At 40.8% G+C, this 25,208-nt stretch overlaps 1 protein-coding gene across 3 annotated transcripts in view; it reads left to right on the top strand.

Moving 5' to 3' along the window:
• Nucleotides 1-25,208, top strand: part of ncam2 (neural cell adhesion molecule 2) — a 372,021-nt gene that overhangs the window by 243,013 nt on the left and 103,800 nt on the right. For all 3 annotated transcript variants that reach the window (XM_005460775.4, XM_005460774.4, XM_019352139.2), the window contains exons 2-3: nucleotides 8,492-8,566; nucleotides 21,220-21,426. In XM_005460775.4, the coding sequence (XP_005460832.1) occupies nucleotides 8,492-8,566; nucleotides 21,220-21,426 (282 nt within the window). The remainder of the gene's footprint in view (nucleotides 1-8,491; nucleotides 8,567-21,219; nucleotides 21,427-25,208) is intronic.

Genomic DNA, 25,208 nt, shown 5'->3' with positions numbered 1-25,208 from the left:
TAATCTTTGACTTAATCATTAGTTTTCTTACTCTTAGCAAATTCATGGTTGCAGTTTGGACTGGAGGCTATCTCGGATGTCACGGGTTCAATTTCTGAAATTCGTCTGCATATGAATGACCAGTTAACCTAACACACGTGTGTCTAGACTGTGGTAGGAAGCCGCAGAGATCCAGCATGCAGACTCCACATGGAAAGACCGCAGCCAGTCAGTGGAGATGAACACAGGACTTTCCTGCTGGGAGGCAATGGTGCTAACCACACAACCATGCTGCCCAATTTGATTGACTAATTACAAGATTTGTAGCAAATCAGAACCTCTGTTATGATTCAGCCACTACTAAAGTATCTCTGAGTTATGAGCAAGCTTCCTCTCTTGTTCGAATTCATTGTTTCCAGTGACAAAGACGTGACAAGTTGCATTTTCTATCACAGAAGGTTGGACCTAATGAATACAGACACCTTTTTCCTTTTGGGAGCTACACAACCTGAACAATGGGAGCTGTTTGACCTGTTATCGACCTTGCCTTAGGCTCTATCATCATTAAAAGCGTTTGACAAAAAGAGTTTGTGTCTTTCATAATCACAAAGACTACCTTCATTAGGATTTAGAGCTCTGATATAAAATATTTGTGGGTCTAATAAATGCAAGAAGCTCAAGAAAGTTAGGGGGGCTAATATAAAATTATGGTAGAAGGAAGCAAAGTAATTCTGTACTTTTAAGAAATATCACTTTGATGAAATTTCATGCCAGTCCTCTTAGGGCTTCCTTTAAAAGAAATGGCGTTCATTCAGCAAGTGGCCCAAGGGCTGCTTGCATATTTTCTCCACTCTGATACAATGTGAGCCACAAAAATCAACATGCAATAAGAGCGGAAAACAGCAAAGTTTTTAATGACAGGCAGTATGTGTATGGTGTTTACTGTAATGCTAATGGCCTTGTTAATAAGATCCAGAGGCGAACTGTAGCAACCCATATGTATGAACACAAACAGTGTTTCATTCTGCCTAGTGGCCACAGGGAGATAGGGAGCCAGAGGTGATGAAATGAGCAAAACATGCTATTATGGCCACCTGCTAGATAAGATCATCTTGCCTTTTCGTGCTAATTAGCAGAAGATTTCACATCTGTCTTAAACAACGCATCTGTGCATTTGCATGTCACCGCATAACACGTACGCATCTGTGACTGCAGAGAGAGAGTGAGTGGTCTGTCACGGCCGCCTCAGCCCAAGGCGCAGCGGCTTAAGGATGGGAACCTAATTCGCAAAGCAGCCAGTGAGCAAAAAGCAGAGATACAGAGAAGGTGTGCGGGAGAGTGGGGAGATAATAGGTAGCTGTGGGTTGTGCCTGAGACTGTACACGTGGCCTGAGACTGTATGTCGGTACGATTGGATATGGTTGGCTGAGTAGAACCGACGCTCTCCTTTTCTCTCCTCTCCTCTGCAGCATGAAGCAGGCTTGTTATGTAGAGGGACAGATATATAGAGCAGGGGACTGAGGGAGGCAGCACTGGCAGACATACAGGTATGTTTTGACAGACTTCAAAACAACTTCAGATGAATCCATAGGCAAAGTTGGCAACAAGTATTTCACAGGAGCATTGCTATATTATGCGAATTAAAGATCCAGATACTATGAAAGCCTCCTTGCTGCACTGGAGGAAATTAATCTTTGTAATAGCGTTGCATTGTAGCTCTTTTCCAGCATTCAGTGCTCCCAGTAAAAGGTTACTGCTTTGCTTTCAATCAAGTGCTTATTCATTGTCAAGGTCCTACAGCAAAAATGCTTTCACTTTCTTACATATAAAAGGCTACCAACTGACACTAAGGCAGGAGAAACTGACATGGTCACCTGTGCTGCCATAAGATTGCTGCACAGTATGGCATTAAATCTCCACTACTGCTACTCTACTGGAACACAAGCTTTCCAAGACATAATAATGCATGTGTGTTTTGATGACTGTGGTCGACTGTGCTGTTGTGCACATTGTTGTGGGTTCAGATCTGGTGACTATCAAAGTAATTCAGCAGGTCATTCAATGGCAATGAGGTGGTCAGGTGGTCTGCTATCTATTCATATGCACAAATGGACTCAAAGCATGCCATGCCAGTAAAGCATAGCCTACAGCATAACAGAGCCATCAGATCCCCATACTGAGCTAGCTTCATTTGTTAATATCTAATCAGCCAATCACATGTCAGCAACTCAGTGCATTCAATCATATAGATATGTTTAAGATGACCTGCTCAAGCTCAAACTGAGCATCAGTGAAGAAGAAAGGTGATTTAAGTGAGTTTGAATGTGGCATGCTGGTGCCCGACAGTCTGGTCTGAGTATTCTAGAAATTCTTCCCACATAACCATTTGCAGGGTTTACAGAGAATGTTTGAAAAAAGCAAAAATTTCCAGTGAGAAACATTCCTCAGGGTAAAAATGATCAAGGCCAACTGCTTCAATGGTAACTTAAATAACCACTTGTTACAATCAAGGTATGCAATGAGCACCTCTGAATGCACAGCACCTTGAACCTTGATGTCAGTTGGCTACAGTAGCAGAAGACTGCACCAGGTCTCACAATTTGCTCTCATCTTAGAACTGGAAATGAAGACTACAGTTCACACAGGATTATCAACTTGGACAATTAAAAGTTGAAGAAACACCAACTGGTCTGATAAGTCTTGATTTCTGTTGCGAGATTTGGTAGGATCACAAATTTACATAAACAATGTGAAAGCATGGATCATCCCACATTCAATCAACAGTTCAGGCTGCTAGTACTGATGTACTGGTGTGTGGAGGATATTTTCTTTGCATACTTTGGGTCCTTAATACCAACTGACATCATTTAAATGCCACAGTCTACCGGAGAACAAAATAGTTTGGGCGACTGTGGCTCAGGAAGTAAAGCATGCCTATCCACTGGAAGAGTATGCCAAATTATCCTTGAGAAAGATACTGAATCATGTGCATCCTTTTGAGTATGTGCACAAATGTTAGCCAGACTGCTAACATGATTGGGTGAATGAGGCAGTAAAAAGCTCTTTAGGTGCTCAGAGCACAGAAGTGCTATATAATTAGCAGTCCGTGTATTAAACATGACAGTGAAATTAACATGGAACATGGATATTTGTTTTGTTGGTTTTTTTCCTACCCAGTTTGAGGTTCAAATAGTAAAAAGTAATAATGCTGTGCAGACTGTATGCACAATGACTGAACGTCACTTAATTTGGGGGTGCTGTGTCACAATAACCAATAAAAATACAGAAACAGGAGCCGAAGCAACCAAAGTAAGAGCCAGATCATAGTCTTTACTTTCATGTACTCACACCATTGCTCAGTCCCGTGTGCCAGTGCTCACCTACGAGACGTTGAAGCTTTAAAAAAAATCTACCTGTTTAGTGTTTTTGACGATGGTTTCCTGCTGCAAACACTTTTTTGTCGCCCTTTGTTAATGCCTTTGAAGAAGTGCGTAACACATGCAGGTTCAGGTGAATACAAAACATTGTAATTAGTATTTTATCTCCTTCCGTCTTTCGCTCTCGCTCTACCCCACTCGTTGTGTGTGTCTCTCTCGCCGTGTCCGTGGTTCAAGGGAAGAATTCCCTTCAATGTCTTCACAAAATCGCACACAATTAAAGCAGAGCATTTTTGCCTCGGGCCCTCGCTGCTCTGTGTGCTTAAAAAAACGTGCGCGCGCGCGCACACACACACACATAATGAAGTAAAGGCCCAAACCACATATACACCCCCACACGTTCTTATATGTACAGCCGCACAAACAAACACACAAAAGCACGTTCTCTGCGGTGCATTTATTTGGCCATGGCTTTAATGGGGCTTCTTCTTTTTTTTCTTTTTTTTATGGAGTACAGGATTACAGAATCACATCCCTCTCTCTCGCTTCCAGCTGATTGGACACTCTCCACTCTGTCAATCAAAGACTGGATTTATCCTGCTGCTAAATGCAACAGTGCGTTTAGCCCGCTTCAGTCTGCTCTAGATTTAGTCACACCAACTTAGCTGCTGGCAAGTTCCTGCACCCTGTTGTACCGCTTCCAGATGTCGCTGAATCATGTCACAAGGCCAGCTCAGTCAGCTCCTCCTCGGCTGACCTTAATCACTTCCATTGAGAAATCCGGTGATGGAGGCACGAGGTAGCTTCTGTAAAACTTAACTTGTGAAATAACTTGCCCTTTCTTGTAATGAATCTTACTTTTCTTGCCTAGAGCTCCTTACCTCGACACGTTTTTAATATTATGGTCTTCACTAGACTTACCCCATATGGAAAAGATATATATAAATCTTATAAAGTTTGTATCTGTCTTGTGTGAAACTTGTATGAAAAGCATACAAGAGTGAAAACAGATATAAGATCCCTTGAAAAATTATATAATGAAACTTGTTTTGGATACTTACTAAAACAATATATGAAAGTAATGAGAAAGTGGCCACTTTCATGAGTAAATCATATAAGTTTTTACTATTTCTTTTCCATATGGGACGTGTTAACCAGGCATTCCCATGGCATCTCCCTGTGGCTCATTAGCCTAGCATGAGCAACACAAGCACATGGCTAATTTAGCATTTATTTCTCCGTCACTGTTTCTTGCACTGTATTTACACATGCTGTTTACACGCTCAATTAAACTGTGGATTTCACCACAAAGCTTTGCTAACATGCCAGCAGCATCCCTGTGTTTAGGTGCAGTCGTGAAGCAATCCCTCTGTTTTTCTATTTGCTGTAGATGTGGTTAATATGGACGGGGGCACTCGAAGTGATTCGAGTCAACCACTTAACGGCTGAAGAACACCCACTCGTGTTCTGCATGACCCCTCGCTCTCTCAGACGCTCTCTTGGCTGAATTTCCATCCATTTTCAGTGTCTTTGCTCTGCCATATGATGACAGTTGCCTATGATTCACATGGCACTTGCAGACCCACCTCCCTGACTGACCCTCAGCAAGCACCTGTACTGAAAACCATTTAACCTACACCCTGTACTCCTAAAGGGCTAGAGCTGTGGGTTTTTAAAAAAACTTAAAAACAAGAAACAACTGCAAAGCATATATTGATTTTTTATTTATTTAATTTTTTGGGGGGGTTTATTCTCAAAGGGTTAAAAGTTGTCTTTTCTGAAGTTCCCACATTTGTACTAGCTAGCTAGCATACTGGTAGCTCACTCTTTGGAAAATCCCTGAAACCTTCTTTTCTTTCCAGGACTCGTGGACCTGTGATTATACCACCTGGGAGAAAATGCAACACTAGTCTTTTACTTCACTAATTTTTGGGACTTTAGATCCATTCACCCTTAATTGTGCATCTATGTTTGCCTTTAGGATTTAAAGGAGCATTTGTGCTATGTCAGAATGTGGGAGGAAGATTGTGACAGAGCTGCTCCCTGTTACATTTCATGAACATTTGTTGCACTTCTGACCACATGTAATGTCAAATTAATTCACAGTAAACACCTTAACCACACTGTGTGCAGTGGTTAGCACCGCCACCTCACAGCAGCATGGTCTGGGTTAAAATCCTGGGTTCTCTCTGGTTATTTTAGCATGCTCCTGTAGTCCAAAGACTTACTTGAGTTAGGTTGACTGGCAATTCTAAATTTGCCAAAGGTGTGAAAGTGAGTGTTGTGTGTATTAATCTAGCAACTCTGAGGCAAACATCGTGCTTTTTCTCACCTTTGTCGCTGAGTTCAGATACCATAACTGATGCTGGAATTAATCATGTCTCATTGTTGTTAGGAAAGCTGGCGAGTCATGTATAGTATTGACCACCTCTGACACATTACAAATGGCAATCAATGGTTTTGTTTGTTGTCTTATTTTGCTTGTCTCCAAAGCTTCTCAAAGGAGCTAATAATTGGAGCTGATAATTGCTACCAGGCACATAACGTATTGACCCAAGCTCTGTAATAAGCCGGTTGAATGCAGCCGAAAAACATTCCATGCCTGAAAATTGATATAATTAGCATGTCTCTTTGTGTCCCCTCCAGGCGAGACAGTGTTGAGTAAACAAATTGTCCCATCCCATGTCATATTTCAAATCCCGTCTGCATTCTCATTAAAATGTCAATGTATAGCCACCGAGTGGACTCTGTGTTGTGCATTTTAGCTCAAAAATGCCAACTGAACACTAATGTTCCCCAGATTCGACTTAATTATATGATTCACACCAACGATTCCAGCAGCATGGGGAGAAAAAAAAATCAGGCCATTTTTCTTTTGCCCACTGAGTTTTATGAGCGACTTATTATGTGATCAATCACATAAACCGTTAAAGTGCTAGAAGCGCTGATTGGAATCTGCTTTAAGTCAAAGGCAGGTGGTGCGGAAGGGCACAGGGTTAAATAGACATGATTAATCAACCCAAGAATAGCATTTGCATCCATTTGAAACAATGCGTGTGTGTGTATATGTGTGTGTAGACAGTAGCGGTGTGTGTAGTTATACTGCAGACTAATTACAGGTATGTTTGAAGTGTACTGTGCTTTCACATCAGGCAATTAGTGGCCAATTTAAACGTACTCACGGGTGTCACGTGGTTTTTATTTTGAGTGTCTTGTTGATGGTCTTCTCTCTGCCACAATGGATGGCACAAAGTGGGTGAATTAACTGCTCAGAGCTGAAAAACATTTTTAAAAAATGGAATTCTAGATGCTGGTGAAGCAACCAAACATGCTCAAACTTTAACTTACTGTTATTTAGCAGTGGAGTCCAAAGTTAGTTGACACTATGCACAAAATCTGTACTTTATACAAATTATAGCTCTGTGTGAAATCAGTACAGTAATTGTTTCTACTTCAAACTCTGCAAGTGGAATGGACTTTCTATTGAATTCTATTGAATTTTCATTGTGCGACACCATAAGAAAATAATCCACCCTATACGAATGAGCCCACTAAGTCTCTGAACTTCCGCCATTGACTGTTTGACATCGTAACAATCGAGCTGCACTGCAGAAACGATCAAATGTATTGAAAGCTGCTCCTCTACCTCCACCATGGAAATGTGGCAGTGCCTCTGTACTGCCATCTATAGTCAGCACTGGGTTATGACAGAGTTCTCCCGGTGATAGCAGCTTGAGTGTGGCGCTGCTGTTGGTTAGAGCCATTCTCCCCGGAGAAGCTGCAGCTAATCATTGCATCATTTCCTCAATTATTGACAGCCGCCCTGTTAAGTTCCCAGTGTTATAGAGAGAATTAACATCCATTAGAGTATTATTCAGCCTTCATCTGCGTGCCTGTGTGTGCCTGTGTGTGTTTGTATTTGTGTGGGGTTTGATTTTGATCCTAACTAGACTCGCAGCTCCAAGGGCTGAGAACGAGGAGCTGAGACATGACAGGCTCATCAAAATGTCTCACGATGCCGTGTGACTACTGCTGCGTCGAGAGGCCCTGGCCTAAAATTGACCCTCTCCCCACTGAGTTGCCAATCACCGCTCATCACATTAGACATGTAGACACACTCGGCTCCACAGTGCTGTTGAGCTGCATCTCTGCTCCTGCTTTATTTTTTTTTTTTTCCTCCTCCCATTTTCCTCCTTTGACACAGTCTCACATACTTCAGGCAGACTCTTATTCAGATACCTGCCTTTCACTGCAGCCTTTAAAAACTTTCACTGGATCGCCCATTGTGTGGCATTATAGTGCCACTTACAATGGACCAGCACAGACAAATGGCCTCGGATTGTAGTTTGCCTCTGTCACTGCCACCGGCTGCAAGTTTCCCCCCACATTTTTACTGTGTCTTCCAGGCAGCATATCGCCCGCACTTTTTTTTCCTTCCCCACACAATAGTCTGGTGTATCTTAGCGAGGGTGTAAAAATGCCTTGCATGACAAGTTTTGCGAGCAAAGAAAACACCGGCATTATTGAGTTATTTGCCGATTTCTGCTCGTTTTAAGCTTTTAAAATCCCGCATTGCACTGTTGTTCGATTCATATACCATTGTCGAGAGAGATAACAGCAAATAGCATTACCTCAGGCTGAAAGGAATCCCGTTCATTGTGAGGCTGACTGACAAGCTTGTCACAAACAGCCATGTGCCTAATAGAAGGTATCAAGCCAATCTGTCTTTGAGCTTTGTGTGGCGCAATAGCCGTCTGTTGTTCTGTTGAACGGAAACTTTGAAAAGCAGTTAAAGTTGAATAAGAATATATAAACTGTTCTTTTCAGCTCTGACAATGCCTCTTATACAAGAAGGAGCCAAAAACACCTCTGAGGAGCGTTTTTTTTTAGACGGCAACGGTTCATGCACGTAAACCCGACACACAAGTGATGCAAACAGATAATGCAACAGAATCTCTTAAAAAGGGACGGAAACGGCCCACTTTGCTGTGGAAGGTGATACGTTTTGGGAGCAATTTTCTATTATTATGTCTATCCAGTCAACAAATGTGAAACTTCTTTGTGTTTTGTAGTCTCACTCGCAATAACTAATCCATTATCCTCTCTTCCTCTGTCTATCTTTTGTTCTCTTACAGCCGCCCTGCAGGTGTCTATATCTTTGAACAAAGTGGAGTTAAGTGTCGGAGAGTCCAAGTTCTTCATCTGCACAGGTACAAATGGCATGACGCCCACCCCACCTGCACGAGCTATTCTTTTAAATTTCTCTATACGCTTCCTTTGAGACTTTTTTTCCCTCCTTTAGCTCTTTGTGATGTCATGAGCGCAGAATGAGAGCCAATCAGAAGAAAGCTTGGCTTTAAAAGAAAACACGATCTGATATCCGTGTGTTTGTGTTGATCCTTTGTTCCTGTCACTTTGATCATGAGCGGGCCAGACCGGTCACCCATTTTGTTTGTGCAATGTTTAACTACACATTTAAGTCAGTTTAACATAAGAAAAAGAAGTGCAGTTCCAACAGTAAACCTCCGTCATATATAAATGCTGCTACAGTAAACAAAAGAAATGTGTCAGCACAACTTTTTGGGCTTAAACTGTAATAAACCAGACCACTTGAGGACAAGGGGCTGTACTGAAACCTGCTTTTGCTGATGCTTTTATTACAACATGATGACCTCAGTCTGTTTTGGCATTATTGTGATGATTTAGGGTGTCATATTGAAAAAACAAAACATGTACAGCTCTCTCTATTCATATGATATAATACATTATATGATTTGTTGAGAATATTTTTAAGGTAAACTTTTGCCTTGTGTGGTAAACCGTTGTGAAGGTCAAGGTCAAATGCTTAGCCAAACTCATGTGCCCGAAGGCCTATTGATCCACAAGAAATTATCTGGTAGCAAAAATTGATTTTACCTTGATTTGATTTTCACCAAAATTAAATGAGCTTGAGCTGTTATCGATGTCGACCATCAAAGAAAAATCGAAAATGATATCTCGAAAACTGTGAACACTAGACTGTTAACATACAGGCAAACAAGCTGAACCAATTATGTCCTCTAATTACAAAACTGAACGCACAAAAATTAAATTTTTTTGTAGACCCACTGTAAAAAAAATTTTTTTATAGTCAATAGTGAAAAATCAGGAACTGCTATTGTAGTATGAACAGCTGTTGGGGAGTTCTTTATCAGCAGAAAGCACTGTAAAGGTTATTAAAATACATTTAAGAGTCCCCAAAATAAGCCTGTCTTCACATTTTCTAAAGCCATCCCGTGAGGCCGGACTGGAGTCTTTGCCAAGCTGATTCTAGGCCCCGGGCCTTATGTTTGACACTCCTTTCCTACGTCATAACAATGCTGGTTTAGGATCAACATTGCACTGGACCAATGATTGTTATACTGGATAAATTAACAAAGAATTTAAATGCTTACCAAATTCCTCATTTTTTCTTTTTCTTTTTCCTCAACACTCCAAAGCAACAATGTGATTGGTCAGTAGCAATGCTGATCCTAGACCGATGTTATTATGATCATGCAGGAACAATACCAACATGAGCATATCATATACACCTTAGGTGAAGAGATAAAATGGCTTTCATTTCACTACAGCCCAGTATCAGATAAACAAGCATTATTTTGATCTGATGATGGTGCAAAAGTCAAAGAAGTAAAAGGAGGACATTGAAAATGACCATAAAGGGTCTCTTTTTAATATTATGCATATGTATTGTATCTGTGACTGCTTGGAGGCCTGTCAGAGAAGCAACGGGGGGAGTCTTATATCATTGCTCATGAATGTCTGTTTGTGTGACAGATAACATAAAACAATCCATAACCTCCATATGGCGAGGGACTCTTTGACCCCACTGTGACTCGATCCACACAGGGGCGGGGGGGGATGCTCCTGGCTTACCGTTCCTCCTTCTCATTGTCCTCTCTGAACGTTATATCAACATAGCAGAAAACCCGATGGTGGGAGGCAGTGGCTCAGTGGGGTGGCAGCACACTCTGGCAGCCCAGGCCCGTCCCCTGCTGACTGCCTCTTCTGTCCTGCCAACACACTCAGTGTGGAGCTAACAGCAAAGGGACTAGAGACACGTACTGGGAGGAGGTCCATCCAGGGGGCATCGAAGTCTAATACGAGCTTCGGTGGGACAGAAAAAAAACAGAAAAATAACCGAGGCGAATGGAATCAAACTGGCAGAGATTGAAAAGTTGGAGCTTTCACTGCGGAGAGCTCAGAAGTGAGAAGAATGGAAAAGGCTTTGAAAAAGAGTTGTAGATGTAGGTGGGAGATAAGTTGCTACCATCCGCTGTCAAAGTGCATGGGAGGAGGTGTTTGTGTCACACGCTGCTTTCTTTTGGCCTTTTTCATCACAGGTGGCCACGCCAAGCCTGAGTTTTACCATATTCACATGCATTTCTGCCAGCTGAGAAACAGTGAGAGGCAAGAAAAAGAGAAAGCTCGGTGAAACTGAGACCCACCCGACTTTTTTACCTTTCAGTTGCCACGTAGCACCGAATGAATCAGGCCTACGTCAATATCGATAAAAGGAAAGATCAGAAAGCGCACAGAGGCAATTGTGTCATTTGCTGATTCATGGATTGGAGAGCAGCAATGAGTACGTTTCTCTTTAAAAAGACAAAAAGAATGTGAGTTGAAGTGATTTGTGTATTTGATGCCTGTCTCTCTTATTCTGAAAAGTTTGCCATGAAGAACAAGCCAGAGGGTTACCGATAGACACATTCTTTATATAAAAAGATCACAACCTCTCTTTTTTCTTAAAGACATTAAAGCAAAGGTCAAAATAAGGTCAACTATGAGTCAACATGGTAGCCTGAAGGAAGAATCCTTTTATCATATTGGCTGAATGTCAGTGCTTTTGCATTATTCATGTCTGATCTCAAATCTTTCTCGCGTTTCTTCTTCTTTTAAATAATTTTAGCTGAAACTTTATCAATTTCAGTCATTTCAAAATGCCTCAGAAGTTTCTTTTGAACCCCTTCCACACTGATACATGGCATGGCTTTGTTTCTTAGCTGTTTCTTTAGATCGTGATTTGTGTTTGGTGTGGCAGCGGAGAATAGTAGGGACAGGGTGAGAAGGAGGCAGATGATGATCTACTGTGCTGACAGCGGAAAAAGGAGCAGCCTATAGAAGAAGAGTTCCTCTCCAAACAAATTTCAATTAAAAATGGAAAATAAAACTCAGCTGCTCTGCTTCGCGTGGCTGTGTAGGTGTGCATCAATTACATTTGATTGACAATGACAAACTTGGAAACAGCTGTTAATGCAATACACAAACTGCACAACTTTCCCAGTCGAGGAGATGCAGTCAGCTCGGTGGGATCCAACACGAGCATGTAATTTTTGAGAGTTCTGTTTTTACTTTTTTATTAGGAAAGTCACTTTAATTACTTTGGAATAAGATGTCATGCACTTTGATGCACCAGCCAGTGCTTAGAAACATGAAACCCAGTCTACTGTCTACAGTCATGAGCTGTGTCCTAATTCCTAGGCCGCATCCTTCGATATATCATGTTAAACCTGAGTAACGAAAGACCTGGGGTCTGAAAATGATGTGCTGGGAGTCCGGTGTTCTCGCCGGCTCTAGTGAGCCTCGACCTCCCAGTCTGCTGGTGGGTAACAGACGTCTCCAAAAACGTCAGAGCACTTTTGCAAATATGTGATGTCTTGATAAATCGAGCAGATATTTGAAGTTTACACAGCTACACTCTTGCCTGAAAATATGTTAAAAGTTTATTTTGTGACCCAGAAAGAGTAATATTAAAACTAAGTAGCTGCCGCCATTGTTGGAAACTGGAATTGGCTGGCTGTGCTACGAATTCTGGGATAGGTTGGGCCACAAAGGATACACCCGACCCATCACAGCCTTCATCGCTTGGCTGTGACGTAAACGGCCTTCAAATGCGCCCTCTGAAGGATGCGGCCTAGGTATTGGGACACAGCTATGGAGTTGCTGCTGGCTACAGTAATGTCTGATCCCACCACATTCCCACATACCCGATAAAGCTCATCAGTTAAGTTTTGGATAACTTGTTGATGGAGTCAAAAGATCTGGAGCAAACCTGACTCAAGTTTGCTCCATACCTATTTAGATATATTTTAGATAATGGTGGTTTTAGGCACTCCTTCAGGGAAACTGTGAAACTGTACATGCAGTGTGTTTGTTATGGCACAGTGGTGACAGAGTTCAAGGAGGACCTCGGCACTGCCTGGAGAACTTTCTTTGTCCCCACCACATTTGCCCAAGTTCCCACTGAGGCAGAGACCTGCTGGTCTTTGAAGGGTTGCGGGGGCGATCTTGAAACAGTGAAACAGTAAAACACCATAAAGCCTCTTTCAGATGCATTGCTACTCTGGCACTGCTGTGCTCTGAAACCCATTATTCCCTATGGTCTGTGGCACGCATGAATGCTTTTTTACTGCATAGAGCAAAACGAAGTGCAGTCCAAGTGTGCCGTCCAGGGAGCACTCACAACTGCTGTACATTTGCACAACTAAAAAATGAAGAATTACAGGATGCAGGTGCAGATTGTAAACATATATCAGAAGTGGCTAGTGTGACAAAAATGTTTGGCCATGTACTCAACCTTGTAGTAAATCTTGTGCATATCACTGTATATGTGAAGGGGCCATTTATGGTACACCTAAAGAACAGTTTGTTTGTTCCATCAGGTTGGGCATTTGAACATTATGGATCCGACATATTTGCAAGATCAAATATGAAGACCCTGCTGTGCTGATCCTTTGTTAATAAGGGAGCAGCCGAAGGAAGCTATTGTAGATGTAAGGATTTTTATGATATAGCAATGAGGACAGTGTTCAACATTTGTAAGGTCTATACACCACTCAATAAAAATCCCAACAGTTCTTTAATTATATTTAAAGCCGTATGACTAATATGTTTTCATGGCTTACATAAAACAGGTTATGATTTTGCGCGATAGTTGAGGGTTTTCTCCAAAAAAACAAAAAGAGTGTTGGAATGCTTTCTCCCTGCTCTATGAAATATTCACAAAGGGTTAACCATCCATTTATCAATGCCCAAAATCCAGTTTAGACACTTATTATGAGGATATTTATGGCCCAGGTTAAAGTTGACTAGGATTATACTGTGAAGGGGTGAAGTACGAATAATACGCAAGGGTTAAAGGGTTAAAGTTATTAGGAAAGAGCAATGCCTTACTTAACCAAGACACCTTTAAGGAGGCTGCGGGTCCTATGTTAAATAATCATTTCATAATAAAGGCTTTCTATAAAATGAATGAATATATATCAAAGAAATTTCCCACTTGTCCTGCAGGTCTCTGTTTATCTTTAAAGCTCGGGTCCTCTACCAGAGGCCCGGGAGCTTGAAGCTGCGCAGTAACATTTCTGTTCCTGATGTCGTTTCTGTGATCTGTTGGAAACACTCCGCCAGTTTGGAGACTCCTGTTGCCCTCACCCTTCACATCTTCTCTAGCTCCTCTATCCTGTCTTCAGCTGCTGCTACAAAGGTCAAGAATGACTAGATCTGTGAACTTTGACCTTCGTAGTATTTCTATTACAGCTAATTATCACATAGATCATTAATGCACTGGCATTTTCACCAAACTCTTCTAAAATATAGACCATTGCCTTGAGAGTAAATGAAGTCCTATCTATTCACTGACTTTTGCTTTAAAAAGAGAATGTGAGAGGCAGAATTAGGTCTTATTAATTCACAAAAGGATAAATTAAGCACATTTTCTTTCATTAAACTTACTCCATAAAGATGACATTCAGTGGAGTTTTTATTTGAGGCCATGAGATGACGGGAGACAGCGAAGACCTGAAGATCTCAGAGGTCAGGAAAAGCAAAAAAAACATGAATGACTAAACTGATAAACTAAGTGATATGAATGATTTTTGTAGAAATAGTTCTCCACAATATTAGTGTCATGTATCCAAAACAGTGCCAGCTGATGTAAATAGTGGAAGACTATTTACATCTTTACTATTTACATTTACATATTTAAGGCTGTTATTTTTATAAAAGGAGCATTTATTTACACCTAGACCAGAAAAGTCATATGAAAGCTATTTGACTTTATACCTCACTGCACACTTTTTTGCACAATTTTACACAAATCAGTGACTGCATGCATAGTTTCACAAAGTCAAGGTAAAAAGGATATAGAGCTACAAAACTGTGATAGGGAGAAGGTCTGGGTGGATGGATGGGTCCAAGTCGCTTCAACCCAGGAGACTGTGGTTTGTGTCCAATGTGAAAACAAAAGGTCATTGTTGACTTATTTTCTTTTTCTAACTTTAATTTTCATGATTTCAGTCATGGTTTGCTTAAGCTTATGAAAGAAACCGGTCACATTCAGGAAAAGATCAGGCTTTGGGCTAAATAGACCCTTTCACAACATTAACCATATTTTGGAAAGCCATTCTGGCAATGTGTGTGTGGATGAAAATGGCATTGCTGGCTACGGTAGATACTTGTGTCTACCCTAACCTTTAAAAACAAAAACAACACCCCAAAACACTCCATCATTTAATCATTCCTCATGCACAGTTTGCTACTTTAATGGGCTGTTTTTTTGCTAATGCAGTACTGGACCCGTGAAAACAGGAAGCGTGAGTTTTTTCCTGAACTGGAGGAAACTGGCAAAACAATAAGGTGAGAAAGCCAAGGATTATTACCAAATGGGAAGATTGGTTTGGATGGTAATTATACATTTTGGAGAAATGATTTGGAAAAAATGCACGCTACATTAAAAAACATTATTAACACAGTATCTGCAAACCATAATTAAACTTTCCTTTTAAGATATTCAAATTAGTTTCTTTTATCTCTTTAAAAGTAAAATATTTTGCGTCCAGTACTTCTGTAGCCACTTTTTACTTTACCAGGGACATGATCCCCCAATGGTGCAGAAACTGCAACGTGAAATGACTCCCAGTGTCAGTGTTGGGTTCACAGCATAAAGCTGCATTCATGCCATTAAATTAAAAAATTCAGCCCCTTTATTCATTTCAATGAGGCTCTGAGGGAGAGTTGCAAAGGAGCCCATTGCAAAACGTTGGACCTTTTATCAAGAAATAGGTGAACTTCAGTCTTTGAAGAAATGCCACTGACTAGTCAAGTGCATTAACCTGGTTGATTATGTATTTCTGCTATTTATTTAGCAGTTATGGCAGCAGAAGATAAAATGTTAACCTCCCATGGACCTGCTGTGCAAACTTCAAACTTCATAGATGATCTTTCATCATCTCACTGGTCTCTGAAACTGTTTGCATTGCCATGAAGTCAAATACCACCATTTTTGCCAGTGCTCACAGATACACACCAGGCGGTGTATGGCATTGGTAGCTCAAATCATATATTTTTGCTAGACTTTACACCCCAACAGCCATCTTTAAACACTACATAGTGTTTATTCACATTATGACCAGCAGTTGCAGTAAGTAGTGTACCTCCAATCAATCAATAAACATTAACAGTCCAAATTTTTTGTTTTCCAGGGTATCCTTCAATTTAATGTCTTTTAATGATGGAAAACTATAAATTGTTACCTTCATGATTTATTGCCTTCTTACAGTACTGTGCAGAAGTCTTGAGTCACCCCTCATTTGTTTATATTTTGATTCGAAGGAGCCATTTTTTTTTAAGTGGTATTGAGCAATAGTTCTTCAGGTTTTCCGAAAATCACTGAAAACTTTCCTTTGGACGTTGGCTTTTTACTCCTTACTCATTTTGAGGCCAGTTTGTTAAGTCATTTAACAAACTGGCCTATGAGTCATTTAAGCATACAAAAACTAACTCAAGGAATAAGACAGTGTTGTGTCTACACATAACAGACAACTTGTTTTATATCTAACAGCCTGTCACTAAAACAGATAATTTATTCCAGTTTCTTGAGTTGACTTTATTTGAATGTATTAAAAATGCCAAGAATAACACAGTTTTACAGGCCCTTAAATATATCTTTTATTTGCATTTGCTGGTGCAAATATTTCCTGCACCAGCAAAAAGCTATTAGATGAAGACTTGGCATATCTCAGAGTGTTGTGTAATGTGTCCTTTTAAAAGTCCAGGACAAAAGAGGAGTGCCGGGCCTAAAAAAAACAAACTACAGCAGATGAAAAGTATCTATTTTTTCACATAACAATGACTGCCAATGCAGTAAAACAATACCTGGATAGAAAAAACACAAAGTAGAATGCCATCAGTCATGGATTGGCCTCCCCAGAGCTCGGACCTCAACATTATTGAAGCAGTGTGGGATCATGTTGACAGAGAACAGAGCAAAAGGCAGAAACATCCAAAGAAGAGATTTGAATGTCTTTCAGGAAGCCTGGAGAATTATTCCTGAAGATTACTTAAAGAGTAGTTATACACTTTATTTCCATGTATTTTTGGCAGGTTTCAATACATTGCCTTACAGATTTCTCATTTTTCAAGTAAAAGATATGAGAGGTGCCTGAAAATGTCAATTAAACATCTTGTCTCATTAATGTCCATTCAGGAAGCTGTATTTTTCTCAAAACTTGGGAAATTATTGCCTGTTATTTGAAGACACTAGCACAATCATGTAAGCAAGACTTTCCAAACAAATTTAAGCATCATTAAAAATAATTATGACTTTATTAGTATTCAGTATTGTGACCAGTTTTGGTTTTTTTTACAGTTGGAGAAAACAAACAGCAATAACGACACCTACTGCAGAGCTCTTTTCTTCTTATTTGAAATGAACCTGGACTCGTGGCGTGACAAATAAGGAGGTGGATAAACGGGTGTTTAGGTGTGTGGTTAACCTCCCATGTGACTGAAGTGGCAAAGAGCCAGAACAAGTGTTGGCTGCTGCAGAAGACAGGAGACAGCTACAAAAGAAACCTCAGTAGCCAGCCGAGATCCAGCAGCTATTGTGTTTCTCCGTGTTTTCTTCAGATAACCAAAGCAGGGAGGGCCACACCCCTCGTCCCAGTAGACCTGCATTTTCCCAGTGGCTAGACATTACAGAGTAGACAGAGATAGATATATAACCAATAATTTTGATACCAAGCAGCACACATTTCCCTGGTCAGCCTTTTACTCTGCTGCTATCTACTTCCCTGGAGACTTAAATCAATTTCTACCAAGACCCCAGTGCCAGGTGCTGTGGGAATCTGAGTGTTTAGGCTTGTGCTCAGCTAATTTTGGCACCAAGAGGCCTCCTTAGTCAATAATCTACCCTGTGCAGGAGCTGAGGAGATTGCTTCGGTATTTCTTTCAGCTGCTCTCTCACTGCCGAGGAGGACACAAAGCTTTTCCGCTTGTCCTGGTTCCATCTGAAGTGTCACTTCTTTGTGATTTTCAGGATTAAGCTGTCATTCAATCACGGCACCGCACTGTAGATGTTTCGGGTAGAAAAAGCGATCATTGTCTTACCGCACAACATTTAGAAAAGACGTTCATTCTCTTCCAGCAGAAATCAGTAATAACACCAGAGATTATGCAGATTTTCAGAGCTGTTCGACAGAAAATTTCCACGAGCTATTCATGCAGTTGTAAAGATGCACAGAGGGGAGGCAGGGCTGAGTGTGGAAAACAGGGCATCACGCTCCGCACTCCTGTCTTCTCAGATCATCTGTGAAGCAAATGGCCTGTCACCACACTAGCTGCATCAGTGTGAGCATATTTAACTGTCTCTGCTGTCAACAGACTGTAAAATGGAAAGCGCTGATAACGTTGGGATTCTAACAGGTATAAAGAGACGGCCGCGGGGATGCTAGACGCTTATCTGCTCCCCACAAGGCTCCGGTCGGAAAGCCCGGGACGCTCTGTGCTGTAATGTGATTTGAGCAACACTGGTGTTTGATTGCCTCATCAGATTTGTTGGCCTTGAAACTAATGAGCAGCACACGCCAAACATGCAACGCTGATGGTTGTTGGAAACACTGTGATGATGATCGGAGTTGGGGTATGTAAGCTGGAGCCGGCGTTTTGGAAGCATGGATATCGAGAGGGAACTTTGTCATCATGTACCTTCATGTGTTCGTGAGCCATTAAAATAGATTTTTATCTAAGCTCTATGCTCTTTTTATAATCTGCATATGTCCCCAGCAAAAATCCAGTCATACCTGAAGCCATCCCCTCACAGTTACTCCTGCCTGTTGTGAGCTAAGCCATTGCAGGCCTCTGATGCAGGCTGCTGTGCACCTGAATGATAAAAGCTTTGCTCAAGGGCATCTTACAGACAGTAGCAGAGAGGTGGGAAAAGGGAATTCTGCCTGCCTGCTTTCTACTCCCTCTTTCTAAGGGGTCATACTGCCATTTTTCTATTATGATATGATATAACAGTGTCTGCCACTTCTATTCTTCCTCTATCTTTTGTTTCCTAACTGGACAAGCCTCTGTCTGTATCCTCTCTTGTTCCAGTCTCTGGCTGATTGATGGGCCAAGTAATGGCCCTCCACACTGACACTTTTATTTGCAGAATTTACAGGCAAGCAGCACCTGCTGCGGGCAGATGGTTCTATCATCTCCTACAGTAGCCAGATGAGTTCATGTTTCATAAGGTGCATATGGGCGCCATTTTAATCAGAATTCGGGTTAGCTTTTGAGCAGGCCTACCGTTTGCACTGATGTTTACGCCTCTATCCGTGTTTGCAATTGCAGGAGTGCTGTGGATAAACATAGGAACAAGAGTGGAATTTATGGACTGCATATGTCCCTGTTTCTGTACAGAGTTATTAGCCATGTAAATCCAAGATTATGACATAATCGTATAATTTCAGCCCGTCTGTTCACTAAACTAGTTCCAGCAACGGCGGTGGATGGTCCTCAGCTCTGCAGAGCAAACCAAACGGTAGCAAGAAAGTACTCACATGTAATATCTAATGAAATAAAGGGTATTCAATTGGGATTTTGCCCCCCTGCATCATTTTTGCTGTATGAAACCTAACACTTGTTCTTTACTAATAGTGGATTGCTGATTTCAAAAAGTAATGTTCATTTTTGCTCATTTTTGCTCATTGCATCATCTTTTTTCACAAGTTTTCTTGTGCTATATTTGTGGATGTTTCACTACATCCAAACAGGATGAAACCATCACAGATTCTGTGGAAAAAAAGGTGTACTCTGCTTATTTTAGCATAAACATGGCAACCAAGACAAGTCATGGGCACTTTCAGTTTGCCGGGTTGTGTCGAAAACCGAGCGTGGACTATGGGGAAGACAAGGAGCTTTGGGTTTTGGTGGCATGAATGGAGCCACAGAATCACTTTGATGTGTGATACTTTGGTTAAATCAGTATTTCTGGATACAGTTCAAAAACCAAATCATCTGTCAATTAAATTTAATTTTACTTATGTAGCATGAAATCACATTAGTAGTCGCCTCAAGGCGCTTTATATCGTAAGGTAAAGATGCTACAATAATACAAAGAAAACCAATCAAACTACCCTCTATTAGTTAGCACTTGGCGACAGTGGGAAGTTAAAAAATGCCTTTTAACAGACAGTGGCAGAGCCAGGCTCAGGGAGGGGCATACATCTCCTGTGACCACTTGGGGTTATGACATTTACTTAGTTACACTAACCTGCCATCAGCAATGAGACCTGTATCACATTTAGATGAAGAAAACCAATAGAAATACCAATAGAAATATTTCTGTTGGCTTATTTGATGATATTATATTTATATTTTGTCTCCAGATGCACACCATTCTAATGATGAGGACTTTGAAGATCCATCTTCTAGTAGCTCATCTCTCCCCTAATTATTAATTTAAGTAGGGTTAAATAACCAAGTATGAGTTTTGGATCTGCCAAACGAAGCAGTTGATTCGCCTTAGTCTAGGCTCAGTGAGGAAAACCTCTTCCTAGCACTAGGAACCAGATTTTCTTTTTGTAGGCATCATGTGAAAAGTCTTTGAAATGGTTGATGACTTTGACTATTGTCTTGATGCTGAAGGTCTTTTGGGTACAATGGGCTGTTCATTGACAGGTCAAAAGCAAGCCTAAGATGTGTCCTACAGCATAATGGCAATTACGTTGCATCCATACTAATTGGTCATTTTGTCCAGTTAAAAGAAACCTATGAAAATATGAAAACTGTACTGGAGAGGCTGATTCACATTTTATGAATCGGCTGAAACTACGTAGAATAATTGGATCACTTTGGTGTTTTACTGCTTTGATATTTTTGAACTCAGATAATAACGACTATTTTCCAGAAAACATTTTTAAGCAGGTCTGAAGCAGCTTGAAGCCTTCATGTTTCCAATTAAAATAATTTGTTGATTTTTATTTCAGCATGACTGTAAAATTCAAGTTGACTTTAATGTTATTGCTGTGGAGCTACCTGGACTACTCCATTTTCGGTTTGTGGATGCTTCAGATTTTTCCTCCCTGCATTAGGTCTCCATGTTCACCTAGTTGTAAAAGTTTCACTCTGTAAAAGTTTGTTTTTACAGAGTGGGTGGGGACACAGTTGTGAGCAAACTTAGTTGTATGCTACAGGCTGAGTCTACAGGCATAGCCATGCCAAGTAAATGGTACTCAAGGGCAATGTGGTATATTCATAAGCAATCTCGAGACTTTAAACTGCTGAAACTGTTGCAGGTTCTTCTCATTGGATTCATTTTGAAATAAATAAAGCTGCTGAAGGTCAAGAAGGTGCAAAGTATTTAAGTGCACTTAAAACTGCCCTCTTTATAGATCTCATGTCTGAATGTGAGTAATCATGAAAACTGCTCTTTCTCATGGAATGAAGGTAAACATTATGCTGGGTTGTGACATAGTCTTTACTTTGCTGGTCTAACAGAATAAAATACACTCCTTGTAATCAGTTTATTTGATATATCTCCTTCTCTCTCTGCTCCTAGCCATCGGCGAGCCGGTCAAGTTGGAGTGGTATAACCCCCAGGGCGAGCGCATCGTGGCCTCTAAGCGAATGGCGCTCCACACAGAAGCATCCAGATCCAAGCTCGTTATTTATAATGCCATCATCGAAGACGCGGGTATCTACCGCTGCCAGGCCACTGATGTCAGTGGTCACACCGAAGAGGCCTCCGTTGTGCTGGAGATCTACCGTAAGCTTGATAACACACACACACACACAAGCTGACACATTTACCCACAGATGCTCTGTGTTTGCTTCCTAAGGAGATTGGAACATGAGGACACGGAGAGAATAAACATCTCACATTAGCTTTTGATCACCAGGACAACCAGCTGATTCATATTCTCACCCTCTCCACAGCCACAAGCTGCGTTAGCTCTCTGTGTGTGCACATGCATCTTAGGTTTATGTGTACCTTTGACTTTGTGTGTGAGTGTGTGAGTTAGACTGATTCTTGTGATTAAATTATAATGACGGCTAGCAATGCCACAGGACTTAGATCCTGTCAGGAATAATGAGAGATCAGGCACTGAGGCTTACCTGCCTTGCTGACCAATCACTATTTCCTGGGCAAAAACTACATTTTTTTCCCAGGAAATAGTGTTGGTGGTTATAGGCTTTTTTTTTTTTTACTGATTCCATTCTAGCAGTAATCAGTGAATTTGCATCTTTAAAGTGTTGTTCAGCAAGACATCCGGCTGAAACCCCACTAGCTTATTGCTGTGATTTAATTTAGACAACAGTGGAAATAAAACGAGAAAAACATGTTGGTTTCACTAAGATCATCTCCTGGAGCAGGGAGCTTTGTGCATCTTAGGGAAAATTACAATGTAGATCTAAAAAACACAAACACCTGTTTTATATAGATTTAAGTGGAAAAGAATTCAAGATAACAAAGCCTGACAGGCATAAAATAGCATTTTTACACCAATAAAGTGATTCCCAGAACTATTAGCTGAAAACTTGGCATATGTGCGGTGTGTACTTAAACAGTTTGGGGACACTGGACAAGTGGAGGACAAAAAAAGAAGAAGTGTCAAGCCTAAAATATCTATCTACAGCAGATGAACAGTATCTAAAAGTCATGTCCTTAAGAAAAGGACATACATAAGAAAAGACCAGCAAAAACCCAACACGGGACCTGAGAGATGCATCTACCCTTTCAGCTGATCCAGCCACTGGTGACTGAAACCTCATGAGAAAGTATTTCAGTGGAAGGGTGGCTGTCAAGAAGCAATTCTCAAGGAAGGGAAACTGAGAGAAAAGACTGATTATCAGTGGCAACATGTCTGATGGAGTGATGAATCCAAACTGGATATTTTTGGTTTAGAAATCATCAGTTTATAGGGAAGAATTCAAGAGACGGGTACAAGAGTGAGTGCCTACAGCCATCTGTAAAACACGGTGGAGGCTCTGTCATGGTTTGAGGCTGGTGGTGTTGGAGATCTTGCCAAAATTAATGAATTATAAAGACAGAAAAGTATCATCAAATTTTAATCAACCATGCAGTACCATCTGGAAAGTGTTTCATTAGCATTAGTTTCGTGGGGGTTTTAGCAGGAAAATGATCCCAAATGCACTACCAGTGTAATAAGAGCACACCTGGATAGAAAGACACACAGTGGAACAATATCAGTCATGGATTGGCCTCCCCAGAGTCCAGACCTCAACATTCTTGAAGCAGTGTGGGATCATGTTGGCAGAGAACAGAACAAAAGGCAGAAACATCCAAAAAAGAATTTTGAATGTCTTTCAGGAAACCTGGAGAACTATACTTGAAGACTACTTAAAGAAATTGCAAGAAAGACTGTGTTGAATAATAAAGGCGATCAAACCTAATTCACTTCCAACCTCTGTTTTCTCTATATACTGCATTTCCATGTATGTTTGTACAGATGTCAATAAATCGCTGCACCTGTTAGCCATTTTCCAAGCACAATCCAGTTGTTAGGTGATGACGTTTAAGCTCTGCTTCTGGATCCAAACGACGCTGCGTTCATTAGGGCTGTTGTCTTTTTAACATGTTTTAATTTTTTATATTGTGTTCTGTTTAATCTGAACAACCCCTAAAAGATAGGTTCACTACTCCGTACTTCACTACTCTGCTTTGTGGGCTTTATGCCTTTTGGAACATTTTAAATTCAGTTGTCTCAAAATTAAAAAGGATTTTTGTGCTGTTAATTGTACTAACAACAGATCCAAAAGGTAGGTCATATACTGCATCTACGGCTGTATCTGTGAGTAGAATTAGCATTAGCCTGGTAATTTCTGCTATTCAAGAGAATTTGGTGTCCAATCAAGGTGTGAAGTCATTAGGTGCAACAGTTTAAAGTGGGTTATAGAAATGCAAGCTTTTTTATTAGTCTATTTACAAAATCCTTGCGAGAACATGGTTTATATTTAAAAAAAAGACCATAGGTAGAACTCTCTCTGTTGACAGGTGAGAGGACAAAGATTATAATTCAAAAGCTACAAGCACAAAAGATTACTTAAGAGCCAAGTGACCTCTGAGGTGTGAGTCTTTGATCAGGAGTCTACACAAAGTTTAATTGGAGGAAACGTCAAGGTACATGGATTTGATTCCAGAGCTCACTCACACACACAAACACACACAATTATATGTACACACACTCTGGAAATCATCACCTGCTGTGTGGCTGCCTTTTCATCCTCTCCCAGCGAACCATTAGGGGAGACATCACAGCTTCAATCACACCTGCCACCACTCAGCCTTTGCCTCATTCAACACATAACCAATTCCCTAAAACCATTGTTTCCATGGTAACCAGGCATCACTCACTGAGGTCCTCAGTGTAGATTCCACGAGCAGCAGGCGGATGAAAACCACCCTAAAATCCAGCCAGGTGTTCTGCCAGCACACAGTCGGAACAGGCGAGGAGTCCTCTGCACGGTGCACAGACCTGCGTGCTGCAACATGTTCTACATGAAATTCATGACCTGTGGGAGACAGAGTGTTGACATCTTCTCAGCAGTTGCTGACTTCTCTATGATGGCCAGATGTAGTCATGCAGCACGGATTGTCAGATCAGTTTGGAATTAAAAGCTGGTCCACAGTCTGATGAAGTTCATAGACACAGAAAGCAGTAGGTAGCAATGAGTTGTTGACCAATCTTGTGCTAACTCACATTAAATTTAGCACACGCATGTTCCCTGAGATAGCACCTATCTAATTCAGGGATCCTCTGATTCAGTTTTTTCCACCAAAGCCATAGTGAGGTTAGCGTTTCTGATTTTAATTAAAACTGTAAAATCTAAAAGCAAATCTTGCCATGAAATTTTGACATTTGAGTCCTAAACAACAAGAAAAGTTAAGTAACCAATTTGCTTTTTATCTATAGTCATTTCAAAATTTGTGTTTCTCATGCACTTTGGTTTATGACCAATTAGCTACAGAAAGTGGTAATTAGGAAATTTTAACAAGATAACATATTTAACACTGATGCTCTCCATAAAAACATTATCTGGTTAGCATGTACATTTGTCAATGTGAGAATGTAGCATGCTAGGATTGCCATTTAAGCAAAAACATTGCTGTTCTGTGTGCTGTGCCTGCTAGCTCGATTTCTGTTAGTACTTCAGTGTAATGCAGTATGGTTACTATTATGTTAGCACTACAGTTTGAGTCACTCCTATTTTTTTTTTCATTTTCTGAACAAGTAGCCAGTCATTTTTGTGGAGGTTTTTCAAAGTTGTCTTTAGTGACTGCCAATAAGCTATTCTTAAGGGAGAGAAACAGGGTAAATTACAAAGAAACAGACTGAAAATGAGTGGCAACAGGTCTTATGGACTGATGAATCCAATCGTGGTGTTGGAGATCTTGTGAAACTGATGGAATTACGACCACAGAAATGTACCATCAGATTTTGATCCAACATGCAATACCATCTGGAAAGTTTCTGGTTGGCAAAAATAATCCCAAACACACAAATCAAAGCTGGATAGAACAACACA

This window comes from Oreochromis niloticus, linkage group LG23 (assembly GCF_001858045.2).
Source record: "Oreochromis niloticus isolate F11D_XX linkage group LG23, O_niloticus_UMD_NMBU, whole genome shotgun sequence".
Classification (NCBI taxonomy): Eukaryota; Metazoa; Chordata; class Actinopteri; order Cichliformes; family Cichlidae; genus Oreochromis; species Oreochromis niloticus.
Note: the sequence above shows the minus strand (reverse complement) of the source record. Positions and strands in the feature narration are given on the sequence as shown.